The 14,212-nt window shown below is 36.8% G+C and overlaps 1 protein-coding gene across 3 annotated transcripts in view; it reads left to right on the top strand.

The window, feature by feature from the left end:
- Nucleotides 1-14,212, top strand: part of Nadsyn (NAD synthetase) — a 200,668-nt gene that overhangs the window by 92,033 nt on the left and 94,423 nt on the right. For all 3 annotated transcript variants that reach the window (XM_067136801.2, XM_067136802.2, XM_067136804.2), the window contains exons 9-10: nt 931-1,046; nt 1,140-1,308. In XM_067136801.2, coding sequence (XP_066992902.1) covers nt 931-1,046; nt 1,140-1,308 — 285 coding nt within the window. The remainder of the gene's footprint in view (nt 1-930; nt 1,047-1,139; nt 1,309-14,212) is intronic.

Here is a 14,212-nt window from a genome sequence, read left to right as displayed (position 1 = left end):
CTGCATCAGTATCTCACAGGAAGGAGAAAGAACAGGAATGTTGGAATTGAGAATGACATCATTCTTCACATTGATAACGACAGCACTGCAGTGGCATATAGGAATGCAACTGCACAACACCACTTCAATAGTGTGTGTTATTGCTGTGAAGGTGTGCCAACTTTCAAAACAACTCTTGGCCCAGAGAAGCTAAAATTTTTATAGAACTGTTTTAGTTGTTTTGTAGATCGCACTGTAACATGGGCAATATTATTAAATTCCCCTGTTATTCTTTCCCATGCATCCTCCTTTTCTTTTAATTGTATACCGTCAATCTTCTTGCATTCTATATAATACTTCGGTACTCGGAGGCTAATTCAATAAGTAATGATTTTTCTAAAGCAGAAAAATTCGTGCTACTATTTCTCTTCTGCACTTCTTCCATTTTTCGTTCAAGATCACGAAAGAATAATATCTACCACGGACCTGAGGAAGAAAACGAAGTACAGCGCAAGAAAAAAACAAAAGAACCACGCAAGAAGTGTGTTCATGATCTCTGATTTTTAGTCACTGCCTCCTTGATTATTAGGACAGTTGTTTCCTGCGAGGGTTAACGCGGTGTTAGTTAACCCTCTGCCGAAATAGCTTGGTGAAACGCGTGACTTGTAAGAATGAGTTAAAATATTAACTCTAAGTTAACAAACCCAGGGTTAGAGAATATTTAACCCACGTTGATGAAACCGGGCCTGACAGGCTAATGCAGGCAGAGAGAATAATACAAAGATACAAGGTCAAATATAAAAGCACAAATTCATAATCTTGACGCACTACCATCTTCATATATATGCTTAATTCTGAAACAGTCCCAGTTTGGCTAGAGTATATTTCAGAAAGTAAGAAAGTTGGCTTCTCCATTCTGTCTCATTGATTGTTTCTTGTCTTTTCTTACAGACGTTCAGGCCAAGGAGGGTTCTTTCTTCCATTAAGTGGGGGAGTTGATTCATCAAGCACAGCTTGTATCGTGTTCTCTATGTGCAATTTGGTTGTAAATGCAGTCAATGCAGGAGGTGATTATGTGCATAAATTTCTTGCTATTCTTTTACGGACTTGGTTCAATTGATGTGAAATTAATGCTCTTTATTACACATTGTAATTTTCAGACTGTCAAGTGCTTGCTGATGTACGCAAGATTCTGTGTGATGGTGTCTACACTCCTCGAGATCCACGAGAGTTATGTAACCGTTTGTTTGTCACTTGCTACATGGGGAGTGAAAATTCATCTGCAGAAACAAAAGCACGTGCTGCTTCACTTGCTGAGCAAATAGGAAGGTAGTGATTGAATAGAAATTTATTTTATTGTGTTGTTCATTGCCTCTGGAAACATCTGTTTAGTAATAGCAATATTAATATTACAAGGTTATCTGAAAACTATTTTCCTGTTAATATTCTATCTATTGGTCTTGAGTTGGCAGGCAACAAATAATTGTTTGTGTTTGTTGTTGACTTTATTTTGCCAGGTTGAGTTGCTTAGACAGTTAAGGCACTGGCCTTCTAGCCCCAACTTGGCAAGTTCGATCCTGGCTCAGTCTGGTGGTATTTGAAGGTACTCAAATACGTCAGCCTCGTGTCGGTAGATTTACTGGCACGTGAAAGATCTCCTGCAAGACTAAAACGGCACCTCAAGTGTCTCCAAAAAGTGGGACGGAAAGAAAATTTTATTATTATTATTATTATGATTATTATTATTATTATTATTATTATTATTATTATTATTATTATTATTATTATTATTATTATTATTATTATTATTATTTTGATTAATGCTCTACAAGACAAATAAAAGTTGTAGATCATTATATATTCATTGTCTATTCTCAAAAATATTGTGGCAAGTTAGCAGATTCTTTCATACTAAAGTGATTATTCAGAGAAGTAACATGACCGAGCAAGTGGCTGTGTGATTTGGATCACGTAGCTATCGGCTTGCATTCAGGAGCCCTGAAGATGGTTTTCCGTGGTTTCCCATTTTTACAGCAGGTATATGCTAGGGCTGTACCTTAATTAAGGCCACAGTCTCTTCCTATCCCATCGTCGCCATAAGACCTATCTGTGTGTGTGTGAGACATAAAGCAAATTGTAAAAAAAAGAATTAGCATGTTTTTACTATCGACTAAATTTATTAAACTACTGTTTACAGTTATTTATGAGTTCACTCGCGTTTGAGTTTTCCACTTCACTCAGTTTGTACTTACAAACGTGGTAGAACACACAGCTCTGTGGTGCATCAAACCCCTGCTCTCCAACTTGACCTCCTTCAGCACAGTGTAGTCTTCAGAGCTGTTTTTCACATATCGCTGCATTTTATGTCACATTCTGAGATGACTTCACTGAATTGCAACCACGTCTTTTAACTCACTCAAGGCCAACTGCCTAATGACCTGTCACTGACTTGCGACTGCCTCATAACTTACTCAAGAGTCACTGGCATTCATCAGCTCTGCTCTTTATATGGGCCAGCAGGCAATTTTCGCAGTTTTCATTTCAAGATTATTCTGGGTGCCTTCTCCAATGTCAGTCAGCTCCAGCTATAGCAATTCATTGGGTTTCTTGTCTTACTCTTGCCTGTGACCCATCAACATTGTCATCTTCTGCTGGCATTGTAACTTTCTGCACCTCCTGCATTTTCAACCTTCATTGTCACAATATCCTTGAAAATATGTGATGGCAACACAATTTGAGTGCTGCTTTTGGAAGAAGTATTCAAATACAAATCTGCAACTGAATATTTTGTAGAATATGAAGGGATGGTTATTGCTAGAACCTCAAATTGGTTCAGATTATTCACTGATACCAGCTTTGCAGATTAACTGCCTCTTGCCACTCATCTAAGCACAACAAGTCTTGGTATTTTGCAAGGCAGTTGCTAAACAACTCCATGAAATCGACGTAGCATAAAGAAGTTGATGAGTAGTTCCATATGTACTGACCACAGCTTAAGCCTAGTGACAAGATGATATCTGGAAACCACTTCTTATAAATTTCCTATATGACTGGTTCTGGAAACACATTATTATATACAATAAAAGATAGCTCCTTTTACAGAATCTTGAAGAGAGTAAGCAGTGGGTACTTACAGGAAGAGGATCTCAATCTGAAGTTTGTTGAAAGTTGTTTTCAGCAAAGAAGGATAAGCTCTGTTGAGCCTGCTTGGTAGCCATGATTACTAAGGCATCAAGTCTATATGGTCCAACACCGTGGTTTGCTGGTTCAAGTCCTGTTATGGGTTATGAATCATTATGGTCTGTATTGACAATTAGGGTAGAGAAGAGTCCACCCTATTCAGTACCATTACCTTGTATAGTGTCTTATATAATTAGGACTAGTTTCGACGCCATATACACTGGGTCTTCTTCAGCCACTATCCAATTGGAGAAACATATGCTCACATACAACACATAATAAATTAAACAATCTGGTATGTCTCAATTTACAATCCAAATTTTAAAACATTGATGAAGTCCGAACAACACATCCAAAATTGAAATCAAATGACACATCAAAACTGCTGCTGTTGGTGCCGAAATCGGGAGGTTGTGGGTTTGGATCTCACTGGTGTCCAGTTGGCCATTTTTGTTCTGTACTTAACGTCTCTTCATCACATACTAAATTTATATAACACGACCTAATAGGTTGAAAGTCAGTTTCGATTACAATGCGGTTGTAAAAATTCAATATTCATTGATTTGGCTCTCAACGAGTGACTTAAACACACTCCACAGTGTGATGGCAGTATTGCCAGACCTGTAGCTTAGATCCTTTCCAAGAGAACAAAGATGGCCTAGGCCACCATAGCTCAATTGGTAGAACAACCAACGCAAAATCGGGAGGTTGTGGGTTCGGATCCCACTGGTGTCTGATTGGCCATTTTTGTTCTGTACTTAACATCTCTTCAACACGTACTAAATATACGTAACACGACCTAATAGGTTGAAAGTCGGTTTCAATTCCTCTGATGAAATGTAAACTCGCTACAAATATTCATCTCACTTCATACCTGATTGTAGAGAATTGGGACAAGCATTAGAAATACATAAAGGATGCCCTCTGTTGGGTGGAAATTAGAAGATGATGATCACTTCATATTGGTCTCGATGGTTGTACAGTTGACTCAGAATTACATTATGAGCAACTGAATAGGGTTTATGGAGTTTTAAGATATTACCCTGCTTTAATCCACAGATGGTGTGGGATAGTTTCTTGTTCTGGGCCTCGCAACACTATTTTTTTTTTTTAATTCCCACTGTTAGAGCTCAGAAGCTATACATTGTTGTACATTCCTCAGTTGCAACCCTGCTCGTGCAGCTCATGTTGCCAGTCACGAACTATTGTGAGAAAACACTGTGACATGGTCTCTGAGACCAGCTACACTGTGTACATTGTGACCAGTGTAGTGAGTAGTTAATGTAATACCTTTATTGCGTCTTATTTTTGGTGATGCTTTCCATTCCTTCTAGTCTATAGCTTATTTTACTATGTTTTAGCATTTTAACCTTTTCCCACCCACGTTTTCAATCTGCTTATCCCCAGGTTTAAACCTAGTACAGTCAAAACTGGTTAGGAAGTTTTTGTGGTAACCAAAAAAGTCATTAAGAGGAAACTTGCTAAAAAATAAAAAGAATTATGCTGTTAAATTTAAAGTTAGGTTTGAACATAAAAATAATTATGATAAAAACGAAGAAACAAGTGTTTACAATTATAATTAATGAAACAAATAAAGTAATAATACATTTTGAGGACACCAATATAGTAAAACATCAAGGAAGTAAGTTAGAAATGCAAACTATACATGTCAGTATTTGCATCAAACAATTTAAATGCACAAAATTTGTCAAGAATTTGATTCAGAATGAAGAACCACATGTTTAAAAATACACAGAATAACTTGCAGAATCATCAGTTGCATGTAAGAAACATATCTAATGTAGACTGCTGCTTCTTTCATTCCAAATTACATACAAGATTATAGAGTTTGGTAAAGCAATCCTTTACACTGTCATCCATGACAAAACTTGACACATAACATCGCACAATGTCCATAGCTTTTACTGTGGTCGAATGCATTGGTACTGCTGCGCAGATCTCACCGGTATAATTTTCATCCCCAGGTTTTTGCTCATCACTCTCTTATCAATCATCAGCTGTTCATGAATTTTGTCTACTGTCTGCACTTCGCAGGTGGCAGCATTGTCAACACATTCAACATATGTGGCAAAAATTTACCTCTTCTTCATCTGTCCCAAGCTGCCTACATTCTTCATCCATATGATCAGTGCTTTCCATTATTTCAATTGAAACATCATCAGTGGCTGAATGAATGGAGCCCACTTTACAGAAATAGTTTCAATTTGTGGTCTCGTTTACAAATGCCCAAGCAGATGTTAAGAAATGCATGGCATCCAAAATTGATATTTTACGTGATGCCGTTTCCAGGGAAGCCAACCTCTTCTGTACAAGCATCTTTTCTATATTTCTGCTTCACACACCGGATGATGCCCCGGTCCAGCAGTTGGAGGAGATAGCTTGTACAGTTCGCGGGAAGAAACACTAGACGTACATTTCTCAAATAAGATGTATCAGTTGCGTACGCAGCACATCAGTCAATGAAAAACACTGTTTTCCTCTGCCGCACTCCCATTCTGGCATCACATGATCGCAGACACTTGTCAAAAATTGATGCCATCATCCAAGGATTGGCATTTGCTGCATACTGGCATGGAAAGTTGCGTGCATTCTTAAAACTGCACGGATTCTTCCACTTCTCTATTATGAGCAACATCAATTTCTCCGTACCACTCTCATTGCAGCATAATAGCACTGCCAGTCTCTCTTTACGGAGTTTACCTCCATGGCATTTCTCATCCTCGATCGTATACATTTTATCAGGAAGAAGCTGGAAAAATAGTCCGGCTTCATCTGCATTAAAAAAATCATCAGGGCTATAGTCCTTTAAGATTTCCGGCAGTGTCATATCTCTTCAAGTCTGAGCAGTATTGATATTGACACTGGCAGCCTCCCCACATACGTATTTGTGTGAAAGTTTATTCAGTTTTTTAAAAACTCTAAACCATCCATTAGATGCCTTAAAGTTATGCAATTCCATTTTGGCAGCTAAATATGATGCCTTGGCCCAAATCACTGTTCCACCATTAGAAATATTCGAAGCCCAAGCTTGTTTAAACCATTTCACCAGAACATCATGTAATCTGAAAACTGGCTTTTATGGACACGTTTCATTTGGCTGCTTCCTCCTGCCAGACAAGCATCATCAATCTTCTTTCGGTTGTTTACAATTGTGTTTAACGTCATTGTAAGAATATCCAGCATCTGGGCAATTTGTACACATTTCATATGTGGATTAGTATCAACTTTCTCAATAAACTTGAGTTTTTCATCATTGTAAATTGTCTGGATTTCTTCTTCTCCATAACTTTATGTCCTGCAAACCACTATGCATAAGTAGAATAGACCTACATTAATTTATGTACATTGTTACACAATTCACTTACGAATGAGCTGCTGTTGCATAATCCAAGCAAATCCAGCAAAGACTGGCTTGGGACTGACGATCCCTGTAGCTGTAGGCTGACACACAACTACGCTCTGGGGCCATGAAATTAAGTTCTCTACCAAATCCTTACTCAGGCCAGTTGTCGCTGGCGTGTTGTGCGTGCAACATGGCCGAGAATGCTAATTTAAATTCCTTATGGTGGGAGTTACAAATTTATTAGATTGACATAAATGCACTATCCAGGTTTCTTTGGCACGTATTTAATAGGACATGGACCTTGACTTTGGAATAGTGGCATAATAATGAGAGAAACATGCTAGCGAGGGATGTCTTAACCAGTTTCAACTGTATTTAGAAAAAGTTGAAGCAGAGCACATTGTTTTGGAAAAAGTTAAATATAATAAAAAATATTGACCACAATGTATTAAAATTTTCAATGATGATAATAATAGAAAACATACCATCACATCCATATCTCTATTCATGGAATCATTAGGTTGTTCTTTCAAACCTCCATTCCCCTCTTTTGGTGATACTGGAGGAAGCATCCTATTAGACACAGAGGCAGGCTGCATTTGTCACATTCCCATGCTGTCTGAATCCCTCTTCCTGATACTGCTTTTCCTCCAACAGATGCACAATATGCACACACCTTCTTCCTTCCAGATATCTTGGTGATTTTATGGAGATATTTGGGAGAAAGGGTTGACAATGGTAACGATCGTTTGCGACTAAGATGCTTCCTTGATTAAAAATTATTTATCATCTTTCTGCAGAGTGCCAGTCTAAAGTTTCTTTGAGCAGAGATGTCACTGTTGTCATACCAAACCAAAGCTTTCTCATCACCACCACTTGAACTGTTTTACTTCCTCTTCTTTAGTTTGGCTGACCAGTCTTTATGATTGGGTCTTGTAGTTGCCCAAGCATTGTCATTTAAGTGTTGTAGTAACCCCACAGATGAGAACAAATTGTCAAAATACTGTATAATCCCGAATACCACCCACACTTTTTTTTCCCCAAAATATTGATTCTAAATCTGAAGGCATAATTATACTGTTCCTTAGAGAACATGGAGTAAGTTACGTATTTCATTGCGAGTTTTAACCAGTTTGTCGCAAAAAGTAATCTGAAAACAATTCAAGTAATATTTTAACATTTACATGGATTGTGAAAATATTTTAAATTTGATTTACTGTTACAGCAGTGACTTTTGTCACTGGTTCCTTTAGTAGAACCAAGAGATTTGATTCCATTTTATGTGCATGTTTAACATTACTGCTTCTTCTCTCTTCTGACTTTAATACCTTTTCTTATATATCACTTAACCTCTTAGTATAAAAGCCTGAGTATAGTCGGAATTTTTATTTATTTATATAAAATAACAACCCGAATGTACTCGGGAATGTCGCTCACTGATCGGTACCTAATTTAAAGGCCCGTATATACTTGTTTCTTGTTTTTCAGTATTTCTTCCAGATATTTATAACATTATTACTTCATGTTACTATTTTTGCCAAAAAAAGTCTCTGACTCAACCGTAGTGGATGTCGGTGACTCAGGCGGCTCGTTTTCACGGCCTTCCCGTATTTATTGCTATCTAAGTGTAGCTCATCTGTTAGGTGAAAATGGAGAGTGAAGAAGAGTTTGACATTGAGTTTTGTGAGTCTGACCGAGCTCGATAGCTGCAGTTGCTTAAGTGCGGCCAGTATCCAGTATTCGGGAGATAGTAGGTTCGAACCCCACTGTCGGCAGCCCTGAAGATGGTTTTCCGTGGTTTCCCATTTTCACACCAGGCAAATGCTGGGGCTGTACCTCAAGTAAGGCCACGGCCGCTTCCTTCCCACTCCTAGCCGTTCCCTGTCCCATCGTCGCCATAAGACCTATCTGTGTCGGTGCGACGTAAAGCAAAATAGCAAAAAAAATAAAAAAAAATTGTGAGTCTGATAGCTCTGTGTGCGCAATTCTAGAGGGAATCCAGGTACATGTATAAGGAGTGCAATGTAGCATTGTGTGTTGACCTTGTTTTGGGGCATTTCACACAGCCACAAACATATGAACAGTCTTTCTTGTACAGTATTGAGTGTCATGTTATTTTACTTGCCATCTGTTTAGTGCTGTGTTATTTATTTTACATGTAAGTTAAAAATATCACCAGTCTGCTCAGGATTTTAAAACAGGAACTTTTCAGCTGCTTACATTTAGTTGTTAAATTCACAAAATTTACATTCATTGTTACCACTATCATTGTTTTTCATTAAAGAGTCCATTTTAACAATAAAAAATAGGTAAAAAAGAATCACTTGTAAATAATTGCTATGTTAAGAGGTTAATCTCTTAACTGACACTTGGAGAAGCTTACAGATAGCTGCACGGCAAAATTAATTAATTTTCCCTGTTATGCACAACCTAAATTCCCATGTAGGTTTTCAGTTTCCTTCTCCGAATTCTTTACTTTCAATTCCACGACACGTGTGATAAATAAAAGTCTTGCAGTTCCTTACTCTGTCCATTATGAAATAGTGCAAACATTTCTTTTTGCTGGTTAAGTGGCACTTTCTGATAACTTTTTAGGCAACATTTGTCAATTGGCAAGAAGTCTTTTGCTGCAACCTCAACTCCCTTTCTATTTACAGTAGAAGTCCGTTATAGCGAGTATGGCATGTAACGAGAACCCTGTTATAACAATAGCCTATTTCTGTCCCTCAAAAATCCCTCTATTAAACTGTGTATTATCCTTCGGTTACAGCAAAGGCCTATCGCCGAGGCATCCATTATTACAAGTGATTAAGAGCGCGATTTTTTCTATTACTGATATTAATGAAGCCCAGCAATTATATTGCATGCAATAGATTATCATTGATATTGTTTCCTCACTATTTCCACTAGTGAGCTCTCTTGTCGACATTCGACGGTGATGTCGGAGTCGATTAGTAATACCGTCGACTCCTGTTACGTAAAGAAAAATCAACATGAAAGAGGAGAAAATGTTTTCGCAATAAATGCATTAATAACGTGTCCGATAACAATTGTTAACTCGTTAAAAATAAAGGCTGAAGTAAACTATTGCTTAATTTTAATACTATATACTGAAATTAGATATGAATGCGTTACACCTCAACATATGGCAGAGTGCATCACCAATTTTAGAGATTAGATTACATTTTCTCACGTCTGATTAAATTTTGGAAAGACTATTATCATGTAAATTTATAGCGAGAAGGTTATCATTTCTCTACTGGTGCTTGAAATATGTTTTCATGATACATGTAGTATGGTTAAGTTAGGTTAGGTGATGCTATTTGAATAAGAAAACTGAAATATTTGCTACAAAATGCAATTGATCATCTTCAGTATCGTTTTCTCGCTATGTGCACTTGCGAGCTCTCTCGTTGACATTTGAAGGCGATGTTGGAGTAAATTAATAATACCCGTCGACTGCTGTTCTCTAAAGAAACTTTGAAATGATAGAAGATAACATGTTTTCATAATAAATGTGTAAATAACATAGTCGATAGCAGTTGTTAACTTGTTAGAAATAAACGATTGCTTAATTTTAATGTTACAAGTAAGAATGTGCTATACCTTAAGATATGGCAGAGTGCATCACTGATTTCAGAGGTTAGTTTACATTTTCTCGTGTCTGGTTAAATTTCAGAAAGGCTATTCCCAAGTACATTTATAGCGAAGAGGTTAACATTTGTCTGCAGGCACTGAAATATGTATTTGTGATACATATACGGTTAGGTTAGGTGACGCTGTCTGAATAAGAAAACTGAAATGTTTGCCACAGAAGCCTCTGGAGTGATACTATAATTTTTCAGAATGAAATTAAACACACACTTTCACGTAGTATCAGATTTAGAAAACTGACAAACGAGTAAGCCACCTATAGTGTGGATATCATCTGTGAAGACGTAAGTTCTGAAAAAACTGGTTGCCGTCTCATACCAATTTTAACGTGTATGGGGGTTTTTTTGTAACTTTTACAAAAAATACGATATAACGACAGTCCGCTATAGCCAGTAAATATTTTTCTGTTATGAATTCTTGCTATAACGGATTTTTCCTGTATGTAATTCTCACCACTTGATCTCTTCCTTTTAGCTTCTTCTTTCTTCAGACTGCTGTTACAGTAAATCTTTTTTTTTTTTTTTTTCCTTGCTATTATCTTCAATTTTACATTTATTTCTGTAAAAATATACTTTTGCAAACTAACAAAAAGTGCTGCCATGGACTGAAGTGGTAAAATTGGGAAACAAAATTTAGAGGGTATATTCTCGACAGTTCAAATAAATTTATTTCCTGAAAAGGTCTCGTAGATCTATAGGCTGTTCTTCCGGAAAGATCCTCAATTTTAGTTTTAAGTCCATTTTTAAACTATGAGTTAGAGGTAATATATTCTGTATAGCATCTGATCCATGTTTACCATTACCAGTTTAACAAAGGAGAAATGAAATGCCTTGTCTCAGATACTGGCCACTGTAAGCATATTTCATTTTTACACCACACTCTCGCAGGGTTAACTAATAAAAAAACAAGCATACTTTACTGCAGCAAGATATTTCTGGAGAACACTGAACAACATTAACCCAACAGAAATACCTGAAATTATACTTTTTTTTTCAATTGATTTACTATTGCACTAATACACACAGGTTTCCACTGACAGTGATGTGAAAAGGCTAGGAATGGGAAGGTAGCTATTGAGACCTTATTAAGATACAGCCCCAGCATTTCCTGGCTGGCCTTCGAGTTTACACCCATGGGTGACTTGCAAATTTGTGAGGGTGAGACCCTAGTTAAGAATACTGTATTTACTTGTATAATTAACACACTTTCTTAAACTAAAAATTAATCACGTAATTCTGGCATACAAAGGAATATTTACAAGGAAATTAAGACATACATACATACATACATACATACATACATACATACATACATACATACATACATACATACATACATACATACATACATACATACATACATACATACATACATACATACATACATACATACATACATACATACATACATACATACATACATACATACATACATACATACATACATACATACATACATACATACATACATACATACATACATACATACATACATACATACATACATACATCTTCAATATAGTCTGTTATGCCTTTCAGCATTCAGTCTGTAAGCCTCTGTGAATTTACGAAACGCTGCCACAATCCTCTATTTGGAAATGTTCTGTGGTCTCATTTCGATCTATACACCGTTTATGTGAAATTCGTTATTAATAAACCACGTATAAGCCTCCTGTGTATACACATGTTATAGTTATTCATTGAATTGCTTATACAGACCAGGACCCTTGTATAAGTGCTGTATAGCAGCGAGTAGCAGAAAAAGAAACGAGTGAGCAGTTTATATTTTCGTGGTATTTAATGTCTACAGTAATATAATCATGGTGAAATATTCGACTTATCCATATAACATTGAACACACATTGAAAGAATGGACGATAACATTGATGATCTTCACAGTATTTTAAACATAGAAGACATATGGAGGCTAGGCATCTTCGTAAAGTAAAATACTTTAAAGAGACGGCATGACAATGAATGACTATAAAAGAAATGATGATTGGGCGTATTTTTGTGTAATAATGTGTTACTGCTTAATAGACTTTTGAAATTGTTAGTTTATTGTACATTATCTGCCTCTACAAAGATCTTTATCAAAATTTCAGTACCCTAAAAAGGGACATATTCCTCGACATAAAAAATGGCATAACTTGAAAACCGTACGTAATATGATTTCCATACTTTGTAGTAGAATATGCAGAAATATGATGTATAAATGCCTAATAGAAACTTTTTTGATCAAACCTTTCTTTTAAGCTACAAAACCGTTTTTCCTTTCTCCTGAAAAGTAAGGATTTTGGAAAGTGTACACTTTTCAACTCGCCGATTCAATTACAATTGCTTACGTTTTCCGTACTATCCCAGATAGGAGCTATTGATCTTTTCTTAAGCTTTTCCATTTCTTTTTTGGCGTTCATTACACAAGCAAACTGAAGAAATGTTGATATTAATATAAGCCCATTTCCAGCTGTCTCATGGAATGACAATGAATAACGATAAAAGAAATGATGGTTGGGCGTATTTTTGTGTAATAATGTGTTACTGCTTAATAGACTTTTGAAATTGCGAGTTTACTGTATTATACATTATCTGCCTCTACAAAGATCTTTCTCAAATTTGAGTATAAAAAAGGACATATTCCTCGACATAAAAAAAGGCTGTAACTTGAAAACCATACGTAGTAAGATTTCCATACTTCGTAGTTGAATACGCAGAAATATGATGTATAAATGCCTAATAGAAACTTTTTTGATCAAATCTCTCTTTTAGCTACAAAACAGGTTTTCCTTTCTCCTGAAAAGTAAGGATTTTGGAAAGTGTACACTTTTCAACTCGCCGATTCAATTACAATTGCCTACGTTTTCCGTAGGCTACTATCCCAGTTAGGAGCTATTGATCTTTTCTTAAGATTTTCCATTTATTTTTTGGCGTTCATTACACAAGCAAGCTGAAAAAATGTTGATATCAGTATACACCAATTCCCAGCTGTCTCACTTTGTGTTGCCACTGCCTTTTCGAGATGCCGTGCTACTGCACGACTTTCCGGAAAGTTTTGCTCGTAGATAACCAGCAGAAGCGATCATAAAGGCGGTGAACGTGCGAAAAACGCCAGTGAACTGCAGGAAGAGATTCCTACGCCTTGGAACGAGTATATACGTGCTGTATAGTAATACAATGCGTATACCACGTTTATTAGTAAGAAAAATATAAAACGCTTATACAGGGTTTATTCACTGTATAACTATACAAGTGTTAAACAACTGTATAAGGACTTTTTATTAGTAAGACGGCTTATCTATATATAATGGGGCCGATGACCTGCGATGTTAGGCCCCTTAAAACAACAAGCATCATCATCTATATGTAATTAGAATCCGAGTCGTCTTGGTTTACCTCTACTCCTCTTGCACTCCATAACAGAGTCCATTATTCTCCTAGGTAACCTATCCTCCTCCATTCCCACCACTACAGCTTCTTCCATCAAGTTTATTCCTAACTTAGCCTTTATCTCCTCCTTCTGAGTACCCTCCTCCTATTGTTCCCACCTGTTGGTACCAGCAATCATTCTTGCCACTTTCTTCTCGGTTACTTATAACTTATGAATAAGGTATCTTGAGTCCACCCAGCTTTCACTCTCGTAAAGCAAAGTTGGTTTGAAAACAGACCGGTGTAAAGATAGTTTCCCCCAGGAGCTGACTTCCTTCTTACAGAATACTGTTGATCGCATCTGCGAGTTCACTGCATTAGCTTTACTGCATTCATTCTCACTTATTATACTACCATCCTGGGAGAACACACATCCTAAATGCTTGAAATTCTCCAACTCTTCCAGTTTTGTATCCTCAATCTAATATTAATTTCTCTTGGATTTCTTGCCTACTGACATCAGTTTAGTCTTGGGAAGGCTTGTTTCCACACCAAACTCATTCAAGTTCCAAGATATTAAACTGAAGGCTTTTAGCACAATCTGCCATTACAACTAAGTCGTCTGCATAGGCCAGACTGCTTACTACATTTCCACCAAACTGAATCCCTC

This window comes from Anabrus simplex, chromosome 1, assembly GCF_040414725.1.
Source record: "Anabrus simplex isolate iqAnaSimp1 chromosome 1, ASM4041472v1, whole genome shotgun sequence".
NCBI lineage: Eukaryota > Metazoa > Arthropoda > Insecta > Orthoptera > Tettigoniidae > Anabrus > Anabrus simplex.
This window is presented reverse-complemented; position numbering and strand designations above follow the sequence as displayed.